The sequence below is a fragment of the Microtus oregoni genome, unplaced genomic scaffold, assembly GCF_018167655.1.
Source record: "Microtus oregoni isolate MIOR12 unplaced genomic scaffold, Mior012 000109F_ref0000275, whole genome shotgun sequence".
NCBI lineage: Eukaryota > Metazoa > Chordata > Mammalia > Rodentia > Cricetidae > Microtus > Microtus oregoni.
This window is the reverse complement of record NW_024544727.1, coordinates 1,911,870-1,938,650: the sequence shown is the minus strand read 5'-3', so window position 1 is coordinate 1,938,650 and position 26,781 is coordinate 1,911,870. Positions and strand designations below refer to the sequence as shown.

The following is a 26,781-nucleotide window of genomic DNA, read 5'->3' as shown; positions in this document are numbered from 1 at the left end:
TGGTGGTCAGGCCGGAGGCCAAGTCTTAGAGAGACCTGAGAAATGGTCTGAGAGAAGTGGGCCACTGAGCCCGGTGGTGGTGGTGCACACCTTTAATCCCAGCACTCGGGAGGCAGGAAGCAGACAGATAGGATCTCTGTGAGTTAGAGGCCAGCCTGCTCTACAGAGCGGATTTCGGGACAGCCAAGACTACACACACACACACACACACACACACACACACACAAATCCTGTCTTGAAAAACAAAAGAACAAACAAAAAGAATTGGGCCAGTCTATGGTTCCTGGTGGCTATGAGGGAGAGGGCCCACTGGCCCCAAAGTCATGGGTTAGGTAGGATCAGAGTGCACATTGTGGACTCAGCAGGAGGTTTAGACCAGAGATCTGGTAGACATTTCGAGACTTGTGTTGCCAACCTTGGGCAGAGAGGGACCAGAAGCTGGGCTTGCATCCTTGAGTAAACTCACAAGACCCTCCATTCTGCATGACCTACTTAAGAGTTTTTTCCAATTTTCCTTTTACTCTTTTGAGACAGAGTCTCATGTATCCTGGGCTAGCTTCGAACTGGCTATATAGACAGGGATGGTTTTGAACTCCTCATCCTCCTTCCTCCACCTCCAGAGTGCTGGGATTATATGTGTACACCAGCCCAGTTTGTGGGGTAGCAAGCATTGAACCCAGGACTGGGCAAACATGCTACCAACTACATCTCCAGTCCTCTGTTTTGAAATGAGGTCTGTGAAGCCCAAGCTGACCTGGACTACTGAGTGTTGGGATCTTAGCAAAGCATCAGCATACTTGGCTTCTTCGTGTTTTTTTTTTAAATATTTATTTATTTATTTATTTATTATGTATACAATGTTCTGTCTGTGTGTATGTCTTCAGGCCAGAAGAGGGCACCATACCTCATTCCAGATGGTTGTGAGCCACCATGTGGTTGCTGGGAATTGAACTCAGGACCTTTGGAAGAGCAGGCAATGCTCTTAACCACTGAGCCATCTCTCCAGCCCTTCTTCGTGTTTTTGATTGGGACTCCTGGTGTGAATTTTTTATTTCCATTTAAATTTTTTAAATTTTGCTTTAATTAAAAAGTTTGGTGGTGAAGGGAGGGGCGGGGGAAAAAAAAAAAGTTTGGTGGTGGTGGTTCACGCCTTTAATCCCAGCCCTTGGGAAGCAGAGACAGGCAGATCTCAATGAGTTTGAGGCCAGCCTGGTCTACAGAGTGAGTTCCAGGACCGCCAGAAATACACACAGAGAAACCTCTGTCTCGAAAAACCAAAACCAAAAAAAGAAAAAAAAAAGTTTGAATCCCAGCATTTAGAAGGTGAAGGCAAGAGAATTAGGAGTTCAAGCAGCCTGGGCAATCTGAAGCCCTGTCTAAAACAGACAAGGCTGGCAGTGGGCGAAAGCATTTGATCCTGCACAGCCTGACTGACAACCCTTGGACCCCATGATGGAAAGAGAATTGACTGATGGCTACGACTTGTCCCCCACACTCTCACACCACACAACACAATAATAATAATAGTAGTAATGATAACTTTTTTGTTTTTCGGGACAGGGTTTCTCTTTGTAACAGCCCTAGCTGTCCTGGAACTAACTGGCTGTGTAGATCAGGCTGGCCTTGAATTCACAGAGATCCACCTGCCTCTGCCTTCTGAGTGCTGGGATGAAAGCTGTGCACCACCACTGTCCGGCAATAATACATTTTTTTTTAAAGCACAACACAAGAAGCTTGGCCATCACTTCCTGTTCCCGCCCACTCTCTCCTCCTTTGAGGTCCAGCTCCCCGTGTGCTCTCATCTCTCGACTCTCGGGATGATCTGAAGGCCAGCTCTTGGTTGGCACAGCTTCTCTTTTTCAAGGTTCTTCAGCTCCTCTGGAAGGTTTTCACTTTGGATGGGTCAGCTTTATCCCTGCCAGCTTCTGGAGATGAGTGTGGTATCCAGGGCGCCACACGTACGGGGTCTGTGTTCCTGACCGAACTAAGCCCCACTGGTCCCTGCAAATTTGACTTGACATCTTAACACCTGCCAGGACTCTGCCTGGCCTTTAACCTTTCCTAGAGAGCATGGAGTCCCTGTCAGTGACGCTCCTCTTTCCCACCTCATTTCTTTGGTTTTGATTGAATTTGAAGTTTCTTTTCTTTTTTTCTCTTATGAGACAAGGTTTCTCTGTGCAGCCCTGGCTGTCCTGGAACTTGTGCTGTAGACCAGACTGGCCTCAAACACAGAGATCCACCTACCTCTGCCTCCCAAGTGCTGGTATTAACAGCATTCAACACCGAAACCCAGCTGACCATTTTCCTCATTATGGGCTGTATCCCCATACCCTTTGCTTGGCTGCTGACTTATTTGGTAGCGTGGGGGCAGAGCAGAGAGCCTCCAGAGTGCTAATGCTCCTTGCTGAGCTGCACCCTCAGCTCTTCCCAATCTTTCCTCAGACTCCAGACACTGAATTATGCCCTGTTGAGGTCTTCATGTTGTGTCCATTGAAATGTTTTTGACGGTTACTTGCTTAGAGAAGGTGCCTTCCATCTGAGTTTTGCTTTCAGGACATCTTGGGCGTGGTTTAAGCTCAGGTTAACTATTCTGAACTACTAAGGGAACTCTGCCAGTACCCTGTGTATTTCAAGGTCTCCAGGTGGGAGTCGCTATCCCGCATACGGGTGGCCCTTTCTTGCCCTGCATATACTGACCTTGGCTCAACGGACTGACTCTGAAACTTACTTTTTCTTTCTAGTTTTTCGAGACAGGGTTTCTCTGTGTAGCCCTGGCTGTCCTAGAACTTTCTGTAGACCAGGCTGGCTTCAAATGCAGAGATCCTCCTGCTTCTGCCTCCCTTGTTGTTGGGATTAAAGGTGTGCACCACCAAGCCCAGCTGTGGGGTTCACTCTTTACCCTTCCCAGGCTCTCAGCTCCATCTCCTCCCCCCAGGAGACTCCCACACTTGCCAGGGTTTCCTTCCCAACACCACAGCCGCGAGGCTCACCCTGATCATTTTCCCTCTACCCTTCTATGACTGACTTCCAGTAGCTCTCGTATCTTTTCTGGTTTTCAGCTGCCGCTTCTTTATTTCTGAGGGGACAAGTCCCATCCCACATATTCTGTCTTGGCTGGAAGCAGAATCTGTTCCCAGAGGGATGAGGGAGCCCAGCTAGTACCAATTCATGTTCTGAGAGTTGAGCAGATGGGATGCGTGCCAGCTCCCAGTGAAGCCCAGGCTTGGGAAGCGCCCCAAATACCTGGTATGGTCCAAGGATGAGGATGTATGTCTGAAGGCAGGTGCTTCTCAGCAGAGAGGAGAGCTCTGATGCTTGCTCCCAGAGGGCATTTGGTGGAGACGCTCATGCTTGCCCAGAATTCTACTGCCAGTCAAGCCTGCGAAGCCTGCTACAAGCTACAGGTCACAGATCCAGGGGCCACGGGGTGTCTATGGAGCAGGGTGACTAGTAAGTATTCCTCTGTCTTTCCTCTCAAGACCACGTGGGCTCTGCTGGAGAGCAAAGGCATCACAGGTGCATGGAGGGAGGCTGGTCCCAGGCTGAGCAGACAGACGCATAGCAGAGCCTCCTTCATATTCCTGCTGTCACCTAAGCAGCCTGAGACTCGGCGGGGTCTCTCACAGGCTCCTAGTCCTAGCTACTGCTGAATGCAGGGGACGCGCCCCTGCTACCTACACCATCCTTCACATGTAGCACCGGTCCTGACTGCTCAGGGTGTATTTGTGAAAGGCACTGTAAGAACTAAGGAGCCACAGGTTTGTGTGTTGGACTTGTATGACCAGATCTCACAAAGGAGCAGAGACAGCAGAACACAGTGCAGGTCACACAGCTTCTGATAGCATGCCTCTCTGCCCACTGCTGCATGGGCTTAGCCCTCTGAGGCCACACATCAGGTTTGGCCGGCCCTGCACCTACAGGAGCTCTGGCGGTGCTAGCGTGGGTCTTGCCCTATTGGCCTGTGGTGGTCCAGCTTATGAAACAGATACCTACCACCATCTTTGCTCCTAGCTGGCCTCGTCAGGGGAACTGAAGTAGGGCCTGAACCTAGTGAGCCCCAGGTGCTCCTGATTCCAGGCTAGAGGGAAAGTTGCAGGGGGTGCAAGATGCAGGTTCCTACATCTCTGAGGAACCTATTTGAACCTCAGGGTCAAGGCCAGGTTAAGGCCCGGAACCGGAGTAGATGCTTCATCTTAGGATTCTCAGGGGTTAAGTGCAGCCAAGCCCCTATACTAACTGACCGTGCTGGTTTAAAGAGCTTCAGAGTCAAGAGCCAACCAAGACACAAACTGGGAAAAATTGCCACCCCAGGGCAGCTCTCCAAAAAACCAGGCCAGGCCACCCTTAGCATGAGCCCCCAGTGCTTCTGTAACCCCCTGGGACTCCAAACCAAAGTTCCAAAATTAGAACCATCAGCCAGAGCAGTGTATGTGTGTGTGTGTGTGTACATGCGCACTGACCTGGCCAGTGACATTTGTGCTCCCACAGCCAGGGTGCTGACTCCGGTCCTGTGATCCCTTCTCCTGGACACAGGCCAGGGCAGGAACCTCAGCACATAGGCTAGACTGGCTCTGGGGTCACATTGCCATATGCCACTCCCATGAGGCCCCAAACAGAGGCTCAGCCAGGCTTCTGGGCAGCCATGGGTGGCTGTGGCTGCCCCAGGTGGGAAGCCAAGCTCTTTGACCCTGTTTGGAGAGGGAAGGGTTAAGGTTGCTGTCCTGGGTCTCCTTTCCCCAGCGCTGGCAGGCAGGAAGCAGCCTGCTGTGAGCGGGAGGTTAGGCCTCCAGGACAGGCAAGTCCAGGGCCAGCTGCTCCCTCCAGGCCCTCACACCTGCTCCAGTCTGTTACTCCTGCTAGACAGACAGGGCTCAGTTTTCAGTCCTTGAAACTTTCTAGAGGAAGCTGGAAAGGTGGCTCGGTAGTTAAGAGTAGTTGTGCTGCTCTTTCCTGGGGCTGGAGTCTGGTTCTCAGCATCCACATCAGGTGCCCCACACCTGCCTATAACTCAGCTCCAGAGGATGTGACCCCTTTTCTGGACTATGCTGGCAACCTCACACATGTTCATAGACAGACACACGCGTGTGCGCGCATGCACACACACACACACACACAAATATTTAATCTCCTAATTATTCCTCGCTCTCCTAGAAGGGCTTTCCGCACTCCCTGCTCGGGGTAACAGAAGTCCATAATGGCCCGGCAGCAAGGGCCTTGGGATCCCAGGACACAACTCCTGCTCCATCTTGTCCTTTCACTCTGGTGCCTACACAAGGGTCTAACCATCCTCCAGGCTGCTCAGTCCCTGTCTCTGGAGTTCTGATCTTCCTCCCTGGGGCAGACCTAGCCACAGCACACCCGTGTTTCCTGGAGCTATGCTATGGGGGCCTCAACCCGGTGCTCTGCTCTTGCTGCTCGGCTATGCCCTGTGGTCAGGAGGGAGCTCAGCCCCTAGGAGGGCACAGATGAGCTGCAGCAGAGCTGGGGGAGGGACCAGGTGGTGCCTGTGCTGTTACAACCACAACTTGTGAGTCTCTGAGTCTATTAGAGACTGTTCAAAGTCATTTGCCCCAGAGGCAGGCGTATTTCTGTGAGTTTGAGGCCACCCTGGTTTATGGAGCAAATTCCAGGACAGACAGACAGATAGCCAGGTCTACACAGAGGGAAGCAAAAAGCATTTGCTCGAGGAGTCTCCCAGCATGGCTTGGAAGGGAAGCAGAGGGGAGAAAGGCACCCCCGGAATGAGCCAGGCACGTGGCATTATGGCATCAAGAGGCTGGGGGTGGGGGTGGAGGGGTGGCAAGGTGGGACCGAGGTGGGGAGCGAGGAGATTCCTTGTGTCACCCCGCACCCCACAGCCTGATGTCTCATTGGCTGATGTGAGTCTATGGGCTACAGGCCTGGGGTGTGATGTGTCTCTGTCGGGTGCATGGCTGCCTCACTGGCTTAGACCTTCCTCAGTCTGTCACATGTGCAGGGCTCATGCTACTCTGCCCCATGTTGTTTCGGGCTCCAAGCCAGCGGTTGGCTGGGTTCTTGCCCAAAATATCTCGGTACTCTAGTGGGCTACAGCCAGAAGCTACTCACAGGGTCGCTCTCCTGAGGCAGCTTTGCCTGTGACGTCATTTGGAGCCCCAGGTTCAGGACAGGTGGGAACCTTGGGAGCTGGCATCTCCTTACCACCAGTGGTTGCTGCTTCCTTCAAGTCCAGTGTTAAGGGCACCGTGGCCACCTACCGTCAGCTCAGGAGGCTGGAGGCTGCCAAACAACTCTCTTTTCAAGTATATAAAGAAATTAATTGACTCCATCTGTGTTGGCCTAATGACTGATTAAATGACTAATCATGGAAGTCTTAATTAAAACCGTTTTCCTCGGAATTGAGGAGGGAGGAGAGGCTCTGACAGTCCCCAGCATGTGTCAGGCTTTGGGTGAGCGGGCGAGAGACACCAGTGTGCAGTTAGGCCCAAGGTCATCTGCCGGAACTTTCCACCTCCATCACTGGGTGATGGGACGTGTCGATGTGTCTCGGCACCTTCACTGATGGAGTTTCAGGCAGTTGCGTGCCGTTAGGGATTCTGGGGGAGATGTAACCAGAGTCATTTTCCTATGGCTGGACAAATTCACAGCCACACTTATATAAATCAAGTCCATTTTTCTTTCTTTCTTTCTTTTTTTTTTTTTTGCAGCTGACGCGATTTCACATCGTCCAGGACTGACAGGGCCCTTTGTCATGTAGTGAAATTCCATAACATGCGTGGAATGTCTCTGCAGGAATGCAGCAAGGGGCCCAGGACAGAAGCATGTTCAGTCCCAGGAACGCTGGCAGGAGGAGCCTGCCCAACTGTTCCCACTACTGCCTACCTCTCTCTGCTGCTGGGGTGTACCTATCCATGATCGTGTCCCTCCTTGGAAGAGTGTTAGTCTGGCTTTGGGTATTAAGACAGAGATCAGGCTCTGAGAACATGAAAAGCCTACTTACAGACTAAGAAGGACCCCTTTCCTAGAGCACGGGAACCCTGCCCGGGATCCACCTCTCCCTGTCATTCATCCCTTCCAGGCCTGGACCCCAACCTCTTCTGTGCCACTAGCAGCCTCACTGGAGTCTGGAGGTCAAGGGCTCCTTGCACTCAAAGACTGGACTCTGAAGTTGTCTATCCATGCAGGGCCCTGGGATGTGGGTGCTCTCCTCCCTTACTGCTATGCCTGGTGAGTATCCCACAGGCCCCGTGTCTACCGGAGGGCGGAGGAGTGAGGCGGGCACCAACCTGTGCCCACAGGACCTTGCTCATGCAGAGCCTCCCTTCCCTACCAAAGCAGCTGCTTTGAGGCAGCACAAAGGGACATTTTTGTAGCCAGAGGAGATGTTCCCGCACGATGCCTGCAAACAGGCCCTCCAAGTGCTGTGCTCTTATGTCAATTAGACCCCATGCACCCATGCACTGCTCTGAACTCTCAGTCTTTGCCGGGGTGGAGGAGCGTGTCGTTATTCAGTCCTTTTGTCTGAAGCCTCCGGATGACAATACTGACTGCTGGCTCTGACTCGAGCCAACCTAATCAATGTCAGGTTTCAGGAGTCACCAGCTGATGGCCAGAGTCCGTCTCTCTCCAGAACCTAGAAGCCCAGAGTATTTTCTGCAGGCCGTAGGGATAAGGGTACTGGTCCGGTGTGTGCGGGACAGTTTTACGTCAACTGGCAACAAGCTAGAGTCATCTGGAAAGGTGGGAACTGAGATTGAGAAAACACCTCCATAAGATCCAGTTGTAGGGCATTTTCTTTTTTCTTTTGTCTTTTCAAGACAGGGTTTCTCTGTGTAACCCTGTCTGTCCTGAAACTCACTCTGTAGACCAGGCTGGCCTCGAACTCACAGAGATCCGCCTGCCTCTGCCTCTCAAGTCCTGGTAGTAAAAGTGTGCACCATCACCGCCCAGTGGACACTTTGTAAATTAGTGATTGATAGGGGAGAGCCCAGCCCATTGTGAATTCTATCAGAAAGCAGGTTGAGCAAGCTGTAGGGAGCAAGCCAGGAAACAGCACCCTTCCCTGGCCTCTGCAGTGCCCTCAGGGTGCTCCTGGGCTCCCGCCTTCTACTGAGACCTGGCTGGTAGTGTGTAGGCGCCCTTCACCCGTCCCTCAGGCTTTCTTCTGGCTATCTCAGGGGCAAGGCTCTCCTGTCCTCAGGCTTCCCAGGCCCTTCCCTGCCCTGACTGTCAGGACTTCCTGATCCAGTTAGGTCGAGCGAAGGCCCACACCCCACATGTTCCCCCAGTCAAGCGCCTGGCACGTGGGTGCTGGTTTCTCTGCGAGGCACCTACCATGTCTCCTTGGCTCACAGCTGCTAGAGGAGTGGGGATGGAACTGGCTGCCACATCCTCCTGAGTCAGCAGACAGTGCTGTCTCTTTACCTCCCACCGTACCAACCTTCTGATTTGTCAGACAGAAATCCAGACTTGATTTAGGGGACTCATGGCTGAATGGGTAAGTCCCCGTGCCTCAGTTTCCTCTCCTGAGAAATGGGACTAGTCACAGCACCTGACGGGGTGTGTCTACAGCACAACCTGGCACAGAGTGTTGAGAAACATGTCCATTCTGAGTGCCCCACCCCCACCAGTAATCCCTACCCAACATGGAACTTCTCCCACTGTATCCATTGTTGATGGCTGTCTACCTCTGAGGAGCCCACAGTGCCTCTGTCGCTGCTACCAGGCCTCCTGGGGTTCTACCTGGTGTGTGTGGGGGGGGTGCAGGGTTTGCAGTAAGAGCAGCAGCTGCTCACCTTGGGCCTTGCTGGATAAGCAGGGGTCATCAGCCACAGAGACATGGATGCTGTGCTCAGCGGCTCCTTCTCCGGCGAAAGGCTGTGCACCAGCGTGCTGCCTTCCCAGATGCCCTACGACTCTTTCTGCCCTCACAGACCCCTCGCCATGGTGACATGTATGTGACAGAGGCCGGGGCTTTACTGCAGCAGACCCCATCGGGTGCACTTTTTACCTGGTGTCTCCTGGAGGCTCCTGGACGGTGGACACCACCTCTGGGGGATTCTGGACACCTTTGGGCCTGTTGCCAGTCTTCTAGGTGTCAGGCAGAAGGAGAAAAGAGGTTCAGAGGGGGACACGGTGGTAGTAAGGAAGAGCCCATCCATGGCCTCAGGGCTTACCTCAAGCATGCCGGGGAGGAACAGAAAAGGCTGCATCCCAGGCGGAGGAGGTCCCAGGAAGATGTCCGCAAACTCAGCATGGCCTTGCTCCACTCGCTGACAGGCCGCAGGAGAGCAGGAGTCATGTCTCCTCGCTGAGCAGGTTTGCCCAGGAAAACAAAGCAGAGAGAGGCCCCATGAACTCTGAGCGAAGGGAAGGGTGTCCCTGTCGTCAAAGTGGAGCCTGGCTGGGGATGGACCTTTGTCCTGGGTATTCTGAACCAGTCTGAGAGAGACGAGTACGGACAGGGACATACGGAGAAAGGGTGTGGATAGAGCAGTGGACTGGATCAGGGCAGGGCAGATAGGACGGTGTATGCAAGGGAGTGTGGACACAGCAGTGTGGGAAGGCCACAGTGGACAGTGTGGTCCGAGCGCTATAGACAGTCCACAGGGAGTGTGGATGGAAGAGTATGGCCAGGCAATGTGAACAGAACCACCTAGACATAGCAGTGTAGACAAGGCCACAGACCAAGTGGTATGGACGGGGCAAGCGCAGAGAGGGCCGTGTGAACGCAGCACTGTGGGCGGGGCTGTGTGTCCAGTATAGCGGTTTGTAGCATGGACTCGGGCTTGTCTGGGGTTTACACAGAGTCAGCAGACCTTGCCTGATGACGGGGGGGGGGGGGGGGGGGGGGGGGGGGGGCGCTGGCTCCTTCAGCCAGACCAGCAGAGGCACTTGGCTCTCCAGACCACAGAGACCACACTTTGGCCTCTTTTCAGCTCAGTACAATCTGGGAAACTTCCCATCAGGCCCCAACCACAGCAGGTCGGGATACAGGAACTTCTGGTAACCGTCAGCCCCTGCCTGGGCAACAGCACCAAGAGGCTCAGAGGATGGGCCCCAAAAGATCCTTGTCCACGATGGCTCCTTCTCCTTCCTCTTTCAGGATCCCAAGGTATGGGAGGGGCATTTTCCTCTGCCTCTACTCCACCCACACAGAGCTGCAATCCCAGAACCTTGTCTCTTTTACAGTTAAATGGTTTAGCCCAAATGGTGAGTTCAGGCGCTAGTTGGTTCAGGGTTCCTGGTTCCTATCAAATACAAGCACGCACCACAGTCTACTTTCCTGTAGGACCGAGTTTCAGGGTCCTTCCAATGGCCTTTGACCTGAGGGTCGCTCCTTGGGGAAGAGACACAGCCCCTTGAGAGCCAGAGGATGGGAAGCTCTAAAGGGGGAAGGTCTGACTAGAGCTGCAGAGGGGGTGGGGTGTTCACGGGAGAGCAACACGGCAGAGGGTTGTAGTCGGTGGGGTCCCGAAAGAGGAGGTACAGTCTGGGCCAGCATCATTGGGGATGGTGAGATGTCCCAGGGCAATGCCTCTTCAGGGAAGAGGGGTTTTCAGGTGGGACCACCCCCCATGCTCAGATTTTGGGGCTGGCTCCCTTGGGACTGGGGTGGGTGCAGAAGTTGTTTTTCATCTGTGTGCTAGACAGGGCCCTGGGGCCAGAGGCTTTAATGTCCCTTCCCCAGAGCCCAGGTTTGCAGCAGCTGGGCCTCTGACCTACCTCCAAATTACAGGTGGGAGAATTATTTCTCTCGGAGGTGTATTAATTTTGTCTTATGGTGCATTAATAAAAACCTTTTTCTTATGCAAGGACATTCCTTAGCTAATGTCCTTCCCTGAAGCTCTGCCCTGCACCACTGGCGTCCTGGGCAACGACTGGGAACAGCAATGCTGACAACACGGTTTCCAGCTCTCCGCACACTAACGGCCATGCAGTCCATGGGCACCGGCTCCGCCACCTCCTTTAAGGACAACGTTTGGCATTAAGATGCCAGCTCTGTCTTCGTATCTCAGAGACGTGTGCCAGTCAGGGTGACTGCTGGGTGGCCCCTACCTGGGGACACTGACAACTCGTACTTCAGGCCATGACTTCCCATGTACCAATTCCGGGAAGTGGAGTAGGTAAAGGATCCGGCAGGGATTTCTAATGGGCAAATAAACATATCTAGACCCAGGCTATGGGTGTCTGCCTCCCTCGGGCTGGGAGGTTCTGGCCACGCTGTTAAAGGCCTTCTCCAGACATCACCACAGCTGGCTTCAGTGGAGCATCTGCTTGATGCCACTCCTCTGTGGTCCTATCTGGTGACCCCATCTAATAAAAACGGTCACTGTTACCATGTGGTTGCTGAAAAATGGACGTTCAGACAAGATAAGTGGGAGGCACAGTGACACTGTATGACATTACACCACTTATGTGAACCTCGCCACTTCATGGGGAAAGAAACACAGAACAGTGGGAACCTGGCAGCCTGGTTCCTCGGCCCACACAGAACTGACACTTGAGGCCATCTGGATATGGACCTTCCTCCAGCCCAAGAGTGAGGCTGTAGGGCTGACCACAACCCTTGTCATCTCAAGTAAGAGAAGTCTTCACTTCTCACCTTTGCCTCTTCAATCCCTGTGGCCCAGCAGACTGTTCACCCGGCAGGCTTTCCTCCCTGCAGGCGTAGTGTCCAGACAGGCCACGCAAGGTCGCCAGCTGCCTCTCCTATGCTAACCCTGTGTGTATCTGGACAGAGAGCTTGGGGGAGGGGGGACTCCTGGGGACAGTCTAGAGGCACCCACAGCATGTGGCTTCTCTAGAGGAAAAGGGCCACTTGGAAGGCTCACCAGCTGTCCTGTCCACCACTTCTCCATAGTGGATGAGGATCAGGCTCCACGAGAAGACGGTTAGGACCCTCTAGACCCCAGCTCCAGAGCAACTGTCACATCTTCAACCCCATCATCAGTGGTGATCGCCCACGCCCACACCATGCCAGGTCCTTCTTCTGGTGCCTTGGTGTAGGCTGGCTTCTGTTCTGCTCATACGCCCTCACTTCTCATGGGAGTAGGTAGGTGTCATGTTCATCCAGAGGAGCCCCAGTGTCCGGCTCCTAGGAGAACAGATGCACGGCTTCCTGCTCTACCCATGTGCTGTCCCCAGGATGTCCACACGCTGCAGTCACAATTCCCCTTCTCCTCCGTACAGACAGAAACCCTTTCTCCAACTAGTTACCCGCAGTCCTCTCATTTTTCTACCCTGTCCTTGAGTCCAGGCCACTACTGTCTACAGTGGGATAGCCATGATGCTCCCAGACGTCACCAATCTGTCCTGCAACCTATTCCTCACCCCCAGCATAAAACTGGTTCAGAGCATGGATGGGGCCCCCGTGACGGTTGCCCTAAACTTCCCAGGGCTTTGCCTGCCTTGTGGGGCACGAGTGAAACCTCCAGGCAGAGGACATGGATGGGATCACACCCTGTGTCTCATGCTCTCAGCTCTGCTAGAGTGTCAGAGGGCGAGCCCCTCTGCTCCACACTCTCCGTACTCTGTCTGAGCCCCCTGCACCCTGCTCATCCTTCAGCCACCTCAGAGCCTCCCTCACCAGCTGCCTCCCCTGCCCCAAGGGCTGTTTGTTCCCTTTCTGCAGTCCTGTGTGCTTTGCTGCGGTAGCACCTGGAGATGTCAGGACTAATTTCTGCTCCTGCTGCCATGGATCTCCATGGCTGTGCTTCTGACCTCCTGCTCCACTCACCCTGGGGCACTGTTCTCACTGTGCCCACCCTGTCTGCAAACTTGGTCCTATTAGGACAAACCTAATAGGCAAAAGACTGCCAGAGCTTCCTAAAGGCTTAAGATCTCTCTGCCTCGAAGAGATAAGCCGCAGTGTGGCTATCAGATAGGGCAGCAATGCTGTCAGGAGAAGTGTCTGTCTTCCAGCCACTGCCAGCCAGGGGGTCACTTCCAAAGCTTGAAGAGACACAAGGAAGAGGTATTCCAGCACTACACACGAGCCCACACCATCCCCAGAGGGGGAACCACCCTTGACTGCAGTTCTAGGGCAGGAACTTTGCAGCAGGCAGTTTCTGCGGTAGATACCGAGTGCTCTGTGACGATGCCTGGTGCATTTTTTGGAGGCTCTCCTGCCCAGTAGCTACTTCCCCCCAACCAAGAGGCCCAGGAACGGGATTCTTAATCTCTGGGAACCAACCCTAAGGCCTCTGCCTGTGCTGATGGCAATTATGGCTTTATCAGCAAGATAAAGGTTGCTGGGCCACCTCAGGGAAGGAGGCTCTGGAGAGCTGAGGTTCTGCTAGGGATCAGGACGGGCAGCTTGACCTCCCTGTGAAGGAAATATCAATTAATTATCTTTTTACAGGCAAACCAATTAGACTCCCTAATCGCCTGTGTAGGACATGGAGGCAGAAGGCAGAGAAACTGCAGGAACAAACAACACTGAGAGGGCTTGCCTCACCGTGAAACGGCCGCCCTGGGCCCGGGACTTGCCACGGGGAGCACAGGCTGTGGGCTCAAATATTTTCTTTGTTTAAGTGAATTCAAAAAAAAAAATTAAATGTTACTAGCCCTGAGGGGACAGAATGGACTCGCCTGGAGGTGACCAGACACAGGGCATTAGTCTTCAGTGTGCACTCCATTAGCTAAGGAACGGCACAGTGCCTGGGTAAGTTAGCAGTACAGTTCCCATCAGAAGGACATCCAGGCGTCCAGGTGAGGCTTTCCGTGCTGTCAGTGTGTCTGCCCTGCTCATCTAGGGGTGCTCTTGTTCTTTTGGCCCTGCTGTGGCTAGGACTAACGGGGAAGGTCTGCCATCAGCCGACAGAGGTTCCACCCTATGGCTAAGGGGTGGCAGTGCCTGATCTGTCTCCAGTCTCTGCACAGGCCTCCCCAGCATGTAGCCCTCTAGCTCCGACTCTGCCGTTACAGCCCAGAAGAAATGAGTCAATCGTGTGCAGCTCCCCGAGGCTCCCAGGACCAGAGCCTTGCTAAGCGCTTCAGACACAGCTTGCACACACCCAGTGACCGCCCATTGCCCCCTTCACAAGTAAGGGAATAGACACAGCTATACAGGGTTCTGCAGGTGCCCAGGCCTGGGGGCTGTTCCTGCTTGGTTTGAAATGACTCCCATAAGTCTCTTGGCCTCCAGCTGGTGTGGCACAGTATTTTGGGAGGTTGAAGAAACTTTGAAAGGAATCAGATCACTGGGCTTAGATTTAAAGGTTAAACCAGGTCTTTAATCTTCAGTAGAAGACAGAAGCCAATGAGAGGGTGCAGTGGGGGAAACATCTGCTGAGCAGGCTTGAACCCTGAGTTTGGATCCCCGGTGCATGCACAAAAGCAGGGCACAAAAGCCTCTGGCTCCCCTGCCACTGCACACACCAATATATGTATGTATTGGCTGTGAGTCTAGCCTTTAATGGCTGAGCCATCTGCCCAGCCCATATCACTGTATATAAAGACCCTCCTCCATGTTCTTGTTGCTATGACATCTTGCCCAAGTGCATGGGGTCAAGTGACCATAGATGGAAACCCTGAAAACCTTGAGCCAAAATAAACTCTTGCTCCAGAGCTGGAGAGATGGCTCAGCAATTAAGAGCACTGGCTGTTCTTCCAGAGGACCTGGGTTCAATTCCCAGCACCCGCATGGCAGCTCACAACTGTCTGTAACTCCAATTCCAGGGGATCTGACACCTTCACATCAATGCACATAATATAAGGTTAAATAAATTGGAAACAAAACAAAGACCCTTGCTCCTCTGAGTTGCTGATGGTCAGCGTTCTGTCATAACGCGCCATAGGTAAATAAAACATCGCAAGGGTGGAAAGGCACTGGCCTGCACGCCAGTGACCCCTCTCAGAGAATCAGTTGTGTAAATGGGTTTTTATTGTGCAGGAAAACTGCACAGAGCCTTCAACTTCAGCCTTGTCCTGCTACCCTCCCCTACAGGCCAATTTTTTGGTGTTTCTTTTTTTATTTCTTTGTTTTGAGATTTTTTTTAATTTTTATTTTATGCATTACGGTATTTTGCCTGCATGTATGCCTATGTACTACATGCATGCCAGGTGCTAGAGGAAGGCAGGAGAGGACATTTGATTGATTCCCTGGAACTAGAGGTACAGACAGTTGTGAGCTGCCCTATGGGCGCTAGGTATTGAACCTGAGACCTCTGGAAAAGCAGACAGAGCTCTAAACTGCTGAGCCATCTCTCCAAAAGCTCCACCTCCCCTGATCTAACTCTCTCCGCAGGCCAGGCTGGCCTTGAACTCAGAGATTCACCTGCCTCTAGCCTCTGCTTCTTAGTGTGGAGTGTGTCCCTGGAATCCCAGAACTCAGGAGGTGCAGGTAGGAAAATCAGAAGTTCAAGGTCATCCCTGGCTCCGCCTGTGAAGCCAGCCCAGGTTACAGGAGGCCTTGCCAAAAACTAAAAAAAAAAAAAAAAAGAAAGAAAAAGAAAAAACTCGTTTCCAAATGTTGATTTCTACAACCCTGGACAGGGGTGGCCTGATGAGAAAGGTAACTAACTGTGCCTTCTGTTTTCTGAGCCAAGCTCAGTGACAGGCAGTCTTGGCTGCTGAGCAGAGCCACAAGGTTCTGTGGCAGTGCAAAGCCTGCCGGGGCCCAGTGAGGTCTGCCCTGCTTTCCTGAAACACAGAAAATGGACCTTATGCAAACACTCTTGAGTGTTTTATGGGAGCTTGTCTTGGGATCCAGAGTGAACACCAGAGTGCCATTTCTGTTCGGGTTCCACTGAGTGGCTATTTTAAAATAGAATTTAAGGCGGGGTCTCATTATTTATTTCAGGCTGGTCTAGAACTACGTTGCCCCAGCCAGCCTTGAACTCATGATAATCCTCCTGCTTCACCCTTCTAAGTGCTGAGGTAGCAGGCAAGAGATACTGCTTGCCCCACGTGATTTCTGTAGAGCCCACGCTCTGTGCCACACCTAAGCTGGCTGGAAACTCCTTTGTGAAACTCTGCAGCCTCAGGCACGCGGCTGCTCCATGCCTGCCTTCTGGAGCTCTGTGTCAGAACTGCTTTGGAACAGGGAAGCCAGCTAGCTGCTGCTGGCAGGCTTCCAAGACTGGGCTAATTCGAGGCTCTTTCTGAGTCTGTTTCTGACACCCCCACCCACTCCTCGCCTTCAGGAGGCTCTCCCCAGCCAAGCTGTTTGTGTACAGCAAAACAGCAAGGCTGGGCCACTGGGACAGCCCCAGGCTCTGTAGGGATGCTGGAAGGGCCCCAGGCCAAGGGGAATTGGTATGGAGTCCCTAGGTGTCCTGCTTATGTGGGGTTCCTGATTGCTTTCAGCCTTGAAGGCACCTCTGCTCAGGGGCAACAGCTGTCCAGGGCAAGTCAGGGAGTGAGAGCCAAATAGCAAGCAGCAAAGCCACTCCAGGGACAAGTCTGGGTATCCACCAAGCCTGTAGCCCTTCTGAAATCCTGCCCCGCTCTGAATGGGTGTGGCCTGGAACCTAAGACTCTTGTGTCCTTGGGGAAGGATGGACACACAGTCCTCCAGATTAGGGTACCTCAAGGGAGCAGAAACCCAGGAGAGGAGAGAGCCCTGGGTCAAGGCCACAAGTGGGCAGAGCTAATCATAGACGATCGTGAATGGTTGGGGTTCCCACACGGGCTAAACTCATGCCAGCAAAAAGGCTGGCTGACTGATGGGGTCCTGAGTACAGACAGCAGGGGTCCTGGGTGGGGAGGGCAGGGGTCCTGGGTGGGGAGGGCAGGGGCCCTGGGTGGGGACGGCAGGGATCCTGGGTGGGGAGGGTAGGGGTCCTGGGTGGGGAGGGCAGAGGTCCTGGGTGGGGAGGGCAGAGGTCCTGGGTGGGGACGGCAGGTGAGGTGGGAGATGCCAAGGCTGATTCTTGTTAATGTGGCTTCTCTTTTTCACTTCTGTCCTCAGGGTCCCTGAAGCTGGGTGCGGTGGCGCACACCTTTGATGTCAGCACGGGGGAGGGAGATACAGGAGGATCTCGGTGAGTTCCAGGCCAGCCTGGTCTACATCAGTGAGTCTAGGACAGCCAGGACTTCATGAAGCCTGTTTTTATTTATTTGTTTATTTGTTTTTTTTAGACAGAATTTCTCCGTGTAGACCCCGGCTGTCCTGGAATTCACTCTGTAGACCAGGCTGGCCTTGAACTCACAGAGATCCACCTGCCTCTGCCTCCTGAGTGCTGGGATTTAAGGCGTGCACCACCGCCACCTGGCTCATGGACACAAAATGAAAGAAACAGTAACAACAAAGCTGTCCTCGAGGCTGCTGGTCAAGATGCAGGCAACCTCGCTGCTTGTCTGGCAGAAGGTCTTTAGAATGGCCCAAAGTCACAGGAGAGGTGACCTCAGCATTGAGGGTAACCTGTGAAAGCAGGGGGGACCCTGCAGACCCTAAGGTCTGAGGCACCAGGGAGCTAGTGTTTCCATGGAGGCAGGCCCTAGTCTGGGGATCCGCCTGTCCCTGCTGCCTCTACCAAGGTCCTCCTTAGAGTGCGCCTTGCTTCCTCTCTCTATGCCCCTGAATGGTTTCAGCATTGGCGCCATCCGCACAGAATGACAGCAGAGGAGGCAGAGCCACCAGGCAGTGATGGCACATGTCACCTGCCATTTACGACGCAGTGCATCCTGTGTTGCTCCTGTAGAGCCTGCTGCCACCTCCTTCCTAGCAGTGACAGGGAGGCCTCCTGGTTCTCAGAGCTGGGGGGGACTTAGATGTCCAGCTCCAAAGAGAACAGTGGGGCTGACAGGACAACCATCTATGTTCCGCTGAAGACTGTAGCTGTGGAGGCCAGAGGGGTTGCTGGTACTTGGGAGGATGGGCGCAGAAGGGTGCAAAGGCTGTAGGCTCCATCCTGACATCAGGGTGCTGCTCAAACCTGCCCAGCAACCGCAAACTCTTAGGAAACATCAGGGCAGGAAGGTCTTTTCTTTCTTTACTCATAAAAGCTGTTGGGGAACTAGGGGTGTGGCTCAGTGGTATCTGTGAGCGAGCTGGTATTCGCAAGGCCCTGGCTTCCATCCCTAGGGCTGCCAAGTCCACAGAATAAAACGTCTCAGACCTACGGACACTCAGACACAGTCGGCAGCAGGGCTTGCAGTTCAGACAGACCCAGGGTTTCCTACCAAGTCCCTCTTCACCACAGTTTACAAAACACCTGTCCGTGGCAGGCACACAAGGGCGGAGACCCAGGCTGTTCCCTGGCTGCTGTGACCCTGGGGCCTATGGACCATCCAGACCTCTCTGCCACAGGCCCTACTGTAGTCCTACAGGGTCCACTTGGAGGCCTGGTTACAGTGGCAGCTTCCGGTCCCCCTGAGCACTTCCCCTTGAACTCTGGTGGAATTTATGGGGCTTCAAGGCCACCTAAAATGTCACCTGCCATCAGACTTACAGGACATCCCAGACCTGCTTCTCTGGGTTTTAGGCACACACTCTCAGTGGTCTCTGGTTCAGGGTCATTATTCTTTATTTAAATGCCCCATGTTGTCTAAGGTTGCTGCTGGAGATCCTACCTCCATCAGACACTCTTAGCGGGTCCCCTCCCACCCAGCTCTGCGGGTCCTCATTGCCACACTCTGGTTCTCATGAGGGCAGGGTTGGAGATCCAGCACCAGGTGCTATGCTTGCTCTCTGCTGCAGGGGGGAAGGGGGTGCTCACACCCCTAGCTGTTTGTACACAGGTGTACAGGCACACAGCTTTTATCATTGTCTGTAATACCACACTCAGACACCCTTTCGCTTCTGAGGGTCTTGTTTTCCATATCTGACCTCCTGCCTCGGGGTTCTCAAGGCAGGGACTCACTGGACCTACCCTAGTGTCTGGACTCTTAGCGCTGTGGTCCTCACAGAGCCTCCCCCAACCTCTCAGGCTCAGACCACTCCTTGCCGTGAACCCTCCTCATGCCACTTAGGGCCCCTCTTCCACGCCCTTAGCATCCCTCATGGGCCCCAAGCTACACCCTCATTGTTAAGATGTAATAACTTTAGGATTGATGTTTTTTCAGGACAGGAAGGGAGGAAATAGCAAGACAGAAGCTCAGGACTGGTGGGATTACTCAGTGGGTAGAGATGCTTCGTGTCAAACCTGACCAAAGTTTGATCCCCAGGAACCACAGAGTGGAAGCAGAGAACCGAACTCAGGAGAGCTGGCCTTTGGCGTCCACACAGATGCCACGGCAGGCACATGTCCTCCTCCCATGAGTAAAGTCAAAAATAGAATTAGACCTCTTTTTAATGTATGAAAAGAGAGGACCTGTGGAAATCCAGAAACCTCGAGGGGAAGGGAGGCAGTGAGAGACCCAACTTTACTCAAAGACAAAAGAGCTGAGCCCTGAGGATGGGAGGGGTCCTCTCCCTCGTCCTCCACCCCTTGCTGAGGGCTAATGTGTGGGGACCCCATGGGCACCTCGCAAGACCTCTGTGTGTCTCTGCACAGATACCGACCATCTGAGCCAACTTCTACTCCTATTGCTGTTTTGGCATGGGAAGGAATACATCTTTTCATGCTATATTTTTCTGGGACATTCCCTCTAATAATTCCGCCAAAAGGAAATCATAGAACGAACTTCGCCTTAGAAATATAGCTCTCTCAGGCTATCCTGCCGTAATTAACCACAGAGAATTAATATTAGAATGTAGTGTCACCCCATGAGGCAATGAAATTTCCAGAAATTCTCGCTACACATTCCGCCACTTTATTGGCAAGATTGAATTAGCAGCAAAGGGCACCTTGGTTTTTAAAACTGTCATACAATAACGGTTGATTCTTCATAGATAGAACACGGTGAATACTCAAAACCATTTGTCCGAAACATAAAAAAGAAAACTCATTCGTACCAATTGAAAACATTCACTAGGAGGTTTTGTGTATTACGGGGGTGGGGGTGGGGGAAGAGAAAGAAAGAAAAGAAAAAACCGACCTTCTCTCTCATGGCACTGGCTCCTCTAGGTTCCCAAAGCTAATTTGCAAGGGATTGTCTGAGCCACGGGCCCGGAGCCCACCTTGTCCCTCCTGCAATCACCAGCCGGCGCCCACAGCGTCCACCCGCAATCACCCGCACCTGCCGCATGAGTCAATGGGCCCAAATTGCGGGGCGCGGCAGACGCCCCACCGAGAACAAGGAACACAAAGGACTCTGCTCTTCAAGCTGTGGGTGGGAATTACAAAAGGTTAAGAGACTAAATATAAAAAGCCCTTTGAATATAAAATCAATGTGCTTTGTTGCTAAAATCTGGGTGCTGTAATTTATCCAAAATAGGACTTGCAATATCTGGCAATAGTCCACGCCTAGGAATTGTCGGTGATGCTCATCGAAATGCAAATAGTCTACTGGAAACTTAAAAACAATTAAAACAACTGAAATATTTCATATCAACAGAATAATGAAATACCACACTTCGCAGTTACCTATTACTGACATTAGGCCTCCAGAAACAGAATACATTTTCTCTTTTCTCTTTAGTTCTTTGTGTAAGTAGAAACACAAGTTTTTGAAGGGCTTGTTTTTTGAATTTGAAGGAATCCCAGACCAAGGAAGCCTGAGACCCTAAGTCCCAGTTGAAGGCGAGGTGGGCTGAGGCCAGGGATGCTTGGGAAGAGGGGCAGTATCCTGAGTTGCCTCAATGACCTGGTGGCTGGTACCTGGTGAGCAAACCTCAAGCCATTTCCCTATAGGTGAGGGTAGGGGAGCTGGACTTGGGCAGCAGGCTCTCAGGGGGGTCGGTGGCCTTCAACCAGCAGACAGTGCCTCCTGCAGCCTCTGCTGCCGGCAGTGCCGAGCTCCCCTCACAAGGCTGCTGTGCCACATTCCGGTCCAGAGACACCGGGGTAGGCTGGGGATGCTGAGGATCTGCAGAGGGCAGCGCTGTTTCTATCTTGGGGATGGAGCTCCCTTTGCCTTGGCTATTGGCCGCAAGCTTCAAGAACACGTTGAAACACTGCTGATTAAAGTGTGTCCCACCTCCAGTGCTGCTTTAATTTCAGGTCTGACTCACGAGCACTCCAGAGTCTCCTTTCCACCTCCTCCTCGGGGCAACCTGACTTCTGAGCTGGGTTGTCCAAACGGAAACCCCTCAGTGCTCAAAGGGGCGAAACAGGCTGGGTGAACATGTTGTCCTCTAGTGAGCATACGGTAGGAGTCGGCCTAGGTGGCGCGTCCCCCTCGCTCTCACGTGGCCCTCTCCATACTCCCTGTCGGTCTGGCAGAGGCAGCAGCCTCACTGTTACAGCTGGGAAGCCCCCCACCATAGCCCCACAGGTCTGGGGTGCTAGAGGCTGGGTTGCATGGCTTTGGGGGTCACGGTGGGACAGTCTTTGTCACAGATGTGAAGTGGAGGCGTGATCTGTGCCTGAAGAGGTGCTGGGGACCCTGTCTGATGTCTGTGTGTGGATGGTGTGCCTTGATGGGATTTCTACTTGGCAAAGATGCTTACAGTCCAGTTTCCCCTTCATCGCTGATAATGGAGCTTAATCTTTGTTGGCACATTACACTTATCTCCTCGTGGCCTGGTATGAAGCGGTGTGACCAACTTCTGCCCCTCATATTTTCTTCCTTCCCAGTAAGCACGATATCTGAAGCTTGTTTAGCCTTCTAGGACATGGCTTGGTAAATGCACATCACTAAGGAAGAGACTAAGAGGCAGAAATGGGGATCCCACAACTGGATGTGGATCTGCCCCGCCCCTGGGCGATGTACGGGGGAGAAGCAAACATCAATGGAGCTGAAGTTATTATTGGGTCATTAGCTAAAACCAGTCGTATCTCATCTTCTCACAGTAAAGCCGCAGTTTTCAGGAGCTCAGGTCAGTCCCATCCTTGGCTCTGGCTGTGCTTGGTGACTGGTATGCAAGAGACTCGGCTTCTGGTGGAACCTTCATGCCCCTGCACAGAAGCACCATCCTAGCCGGGCGGTGGTGGCGCACGCCTTTAATCCCAGCACTTGGGAGGCAGAGGAAGGTGGATCTCTGTGAGTTCAAGGCCAGCCTGGTATACAAGAGCTAGTTCCAGGACAGGCTGCAAAGCTACAGAAAAACCAAAAAAGCTACGGAGAAACCCTGTCTCGAAATTAAAAAAAAAAAAAAAGAAGCACCATCCTAAGGTGCCTCAGCAGGAACAAGACCCATGCACCTTTTGGTCCCCGTCATCTCAGGCCTTCTGCTGAGTTAACAGCCATTGATGTGAGCCCCTTGGGCTCTTGTCCCTGCTTTACTCTTTGGTGGCCTGTCTGGATGGTGAGATGAGTGTGCAGTTTCTGAGGTGACCAGACGCCTAATCAGGACGTCCTTGACCTGGCTCCTCCCACCCTGCCAGCCCTCAATTCTTCACCTTCAGAACCACAGACCTGAGAAAGCCTCACAGCCTCGTTAGATCTGCCTAAAAGGGAGGGATGTTGGCACCAGGGACACAGTGAGACAGCAGAGGGACCCTGCCAGGGACAAGAGCAAGATGACCAGGGTTTCTGTCTGTCTGTCTGAAATACTGAAGTCCACTCTAAGGACATACTCCCTGTTCCACTTTCCCCTTACGCAATGAGACTGTTTCGGATTTGTACCCGTCGTTGCTGTCTCTAAGGGACCCAGGACTCCACTCTGGCTGCAGTCTCCAGGCACAGCCTGGCATTTCTTCTGTGCAGGACTTGACTTTTAACTCCTTGTCACAGGTTGAAGCATGCCTCCCCAGGTACCTCCTTCCTGCCGACCCAGAGAGGGACTCCAGGCACAGTCTCAGATGTGGGGAAGCCTCAGCCAGGCTCTTGACAGGGTTGTGTCCTAAGCTGTAGCAGTCAGGCTTCCTAGCTGCAGGGGGTTCATCGCTCTTTGGTTGAGGGTCTTTTTTTTTTATCAGATGTTGCTCTTGCTCAGGACAGAGTTAAGCTTCCTTAGTGACTTAAGGACTCTGCAGAATGCCTAGGGAGGAAAGGCACATGGCCAAGGGCCCCTCCATCCTGCAGAATGAAGGCCAGTGTGAAAACCTGGAGGTGCTGGGTGGGGCCCCTGCGGGCACTGCTGGGATCCCTGGGGCAGAGGAGTCAGGGGTCTTTGTCCTGGGTACAAGGCAGACTAACAGGAGAGAGGAACTAGAAAGGAAAGGCAGCCAGCGTTGGAAGCTGTGCTGAGAGAAGGAAAACTAGTTTAACTGGATCGTGGTTGACAATTAGTAGTACAATAAATCTATCCTAAGTGGGACCACAGCAAGCAAGGGTAAGACAGAGAAATGAGAGAGCTGTAGAAGCATTCATAAGCGTGCTCGCCTTGCCTGCCACTGGCTTGGGCCTTTGCCCGTTCCTGCCAGGGATCTGGGTCTGAAGTGCACTGAATGGAGCAGGAGAGTTACTTCAGGTGGAAGTCATTCTAGGGGCATGTTCCAGTCCTGGAGCCCTGGGGGCTGAAGGCCCTGGAGAAGGAGGGGAATCCGTGTGTCTCTTGCTCAGTGAACAGCTCCCAGTGTGGTCCAAGGGCCTGAAACTGCCTACCCAGAGGTCACTCCTGGGCCCTTCAGTCCACCTGGTAAGACAGATGGGCAGACAGAGCCAATTTTTACTCATTCCCTTGGGCAGGGAAGTTTTAAGAAAGGTAGAAATAGGCAGAAAGCCATTTCTCTGACTGTTGGTCTGCCACCTTGGTTCAGTCTAGATTTAAGTGGGTCCACCCTCACCAGCCCTCCTGCACAGGGAGGGGGATGGGTGGGGTGATCATACATGTGGCCTGCCAGCTCTTAGTTTACAGTCTGGCTAGAAACAACAGGGAAATGGGAGTCCAGGCTCCCACAGTTGGGTTCAGGGGTGCTGGCCAGCCCTCGAGGAGCTCCCAACAAGGATTGATGACCCTGATATAGGTTAGTGATAGTGATATAGAATTTGCCTAGAATGACCAAGGTCAGTGTCAGACTTGAGGTGTCAGACACAAAGCCTCGTGGTTTTTCTGAAAGGAGGGCCATGCTCCTTATGGCCTCCTAAGTGTCCGAGACCCCAAGGTGACACTTCCTAACAGGTCCCAGAAGGAACCTGGGCCTGGCTCCTATGTTAACCACTCGGTGTACTGGGGACCCCTGGGGGCCCTGTGCCCCCTCAGTGACCTCTTCTTGGGCTGTCCTGTGATAAAATCACAAGGACCAGGCTCTGGGCGGCACAGGAGACAGGGCAGGCACCTTCCAGCAGCACAGTGCAGAGCAAGCTCTGAATTCTGGGGCCTGGTTTTCATTGAGACCGCAGCACTTGGCTCGGAAAGTCTCTCAGAGCGGAAGGCGTGGCGCCCAGCGAGTATTTTTATGCAGAAATATGAGAACTATTCTGCCGAGGCAGCATGAAATTACTCCTGTAGCCGAGGTGGAGTCAGACAAAGGGGGAGATGGGCCAGGCTGGCTCCCGGGGTCCTAGGGAGGTGCTGCCCCCCAGGCCAGATCAGCATGGCTTCTGCTCATGGGTGCACGGGGTCTGGTTGTCCTCTGGAGACTACAGCTTGCCCATAAGGAAAGAATATGAGCCCCACCCCAGCCTTTGTGTTCACACTGAAGGACCTGCAGCCTTCGCTGCTCTTATCGAGATGGCTGTTTGGACAGTCATCTTCCTGTCAGAAATGTTGCTGCCCTGGCAAAGACAAGCCTATCACACTCTGGGCTCTGGGCATCTCTGGCCCCTACTGTCAGGATTTCTGGGGCGTCAACAGGCAAGCACCCCAAAGACCTGGGCTGCTGAGACTTGGAACTGCCACCTTTCCACTGTCATTTTTGTCCCTCTTCTGTCATGTGACTAACACAACCACAGAGAGGACAAGTCGGGTGACTGCTGGGAGGGTCTCAGAAGGCTCAGGAGAGCTTAGGCACCACCATCAGGAGAGAGAGCCTGTGAAGAGCCTGAGCTGGAGTCAGAGCGAGACTTGCTGGAAGCCACAGGCTGTACAGCCAGGAGGGGCAGGAGGAGCAGGGTCTATGGAGAGGTTGGGCCATCTGAGGAAAAGAGGAGCCAGGGAGGAGGAACTGTCTCTCCCTAAGGCCAGCCGGAAGGTTTCTGGGTGGAAAGGCTGAGACAGGCAAAAGGGCTCTGGGATGGAGTTGTGTCAGGGCTGCGGAGAATTCCTAAATGGAAGTTTCAGTGTTTTCCTGACTGTACAGACACCTGGTCCTCACTGATGGACTAGCTGCAAGGAAGGGACTCTACCTAGGGCTGTGTGTGGTTTGCAAGGACAAAAGGCATCAAGGTAGGACCCTGGCTCCCACCGGCAGCCACAGTGAAGCAACAGGTGGGACAGACATGTCTGAGGCACATGTGTGATGATCAGGAATGTTCTCTCAAATGCTGGCCTTTGCCAGGAATGGTGGTATAGATCCATAATCCCAGGAGTGGTGGTATAGATCCATAATCCCAGGAATGGTGGTAATATGTCCATAATCCCAGGGATGGTGGCATAGATCCATAATCCCAGAAATGGTGGTAATATATCCATAATCCCAGGAGTGATAGTATAGATCCATAATCCCAGGGATGGTGGTAATATGTCCATAATCCCAGGGATGGTGGCATAGATCCATAATCCCAGAAATGGTGGTAATATATCCATAATCCCAGGAGTGGTAGTATAGATCCATAATCCCAGGAGTGGTAGTATATATCCATATTCCCAGGAATGGTGGTATAGATCCAAACTCCCAGCGCTGGGAAAGGTGAGGCAGGAGGAAGATGACTGTATAAGCTACATAGCAAGACTCTGTCTCAAAAATCTAAGAAATCAACTAAGCAACTGCCTGCCACTATCTAATCCAGGCTTATATACAGGTTGTGCAGAGCTAGGACTTTTACCTCCACGCCACGTCTGCCTTGGTGTCAGGTCTGGGATGTGCACAGCTTCCTACTCCACTTTGCCTTTCTAATCACCTAGAGCAGGGGTTCTCAGAAATCCTGTGGGTCACGACCCTTGAGAGAAGAACCACCCTTTCACAGGACCACCCATAGCGGTAGCCAGATTACAGTTACAAAGGAGCAATGAAAGTAACTTTCGGTTGGTGTCACCACAGCGAGTCGCGGCATCAGGAAGGTGCAGAACCACTGGCCTGGTGCCTGTATCTGTGCCTGGCAGCCAGAAAGCTAGGATCCCAGTCCCAGGGGCCACAGAGTCCACAAAGAACCCCACACATAACATGTGCGGTTTTGCAGGAAGACACCCCCAAACTGAACCTTCTCACTCCAGAAGAACTGACCGGATGCAGGCCCAGAGCAGGGAGGCCACAACAAGGCACATGAGACCATGAGATCCCGAGTGGCCCCTCACCTCCTGCTGGCCTCCAGAGCCCACCTCCATGAGATCCCGAGTGGCCCCTCACCTCCTGCTGGCCTCCAGAGCCCACCCCCATGAGATCCCGAGTGGCCCCTCACCTCCAGTCAGGTGCCTGTATTGATGCACATGCACGGCCAAGACTGCCCCTGTTGCCGTATTAAGATGCAAGCTGAGCCCGGCACGGCAGTGCACACCTTTAGTCCCAGCACCCAAGCAGAGGTAGGCAGATCTCTGTGAGTTTGAGGCCATTCTGTTCTACAGAGTGAGTCCTAGGACAGCCAGAGATATGTAGAAAGACCCTGTCTCAAAGAAAAGATGTGAGCTGAGGATTTATGATGCATCAAAGTATAAGAGAACTTAATATCACCAGACACAACGAACCGCAGTGATTAAACTTCAATTGCATGAATAATTCTCAAATGACTCAAAGTAAATCTGGCTCTGAATTCTTCCAGGATGAAGTTCCACCTGCCTGGCACAGAAATAGGGACCACAACTTTGTGAAATGTGAACCAAACACACATGCG

The 26,781-nt window shown here is 53.0% G+C and overlaps 1 protein-coding gene across 1 annotated transcript in view; it reads right to left on the bottom strand.

The window, feature by feature from the left end:
* The window catches only part of LOC121443594 (MORN repeat-containing protein 1-like), a 54,350-nt gene that overhangs the window by 4,821 nt on the left and 22,748 nt on the right, over positions 1-26,781 (bottom strand). The window contains exons 11-12 of the mRNA XM_041645411.1: positions 9,156-9,289; positions 8,990-9,069 (exon numbers count right to left, since the gene is read on the bottom strand). Of these exons, the coding sequence (XP_041501345.1) occupies positions 8,990-9,069; positions 9,156-9,289 (214 nt within the window). The remainder of the gene's footprint in view (positions 1-8,989; positions 9,070-9,155; positions 9,290-26,781) is intronic.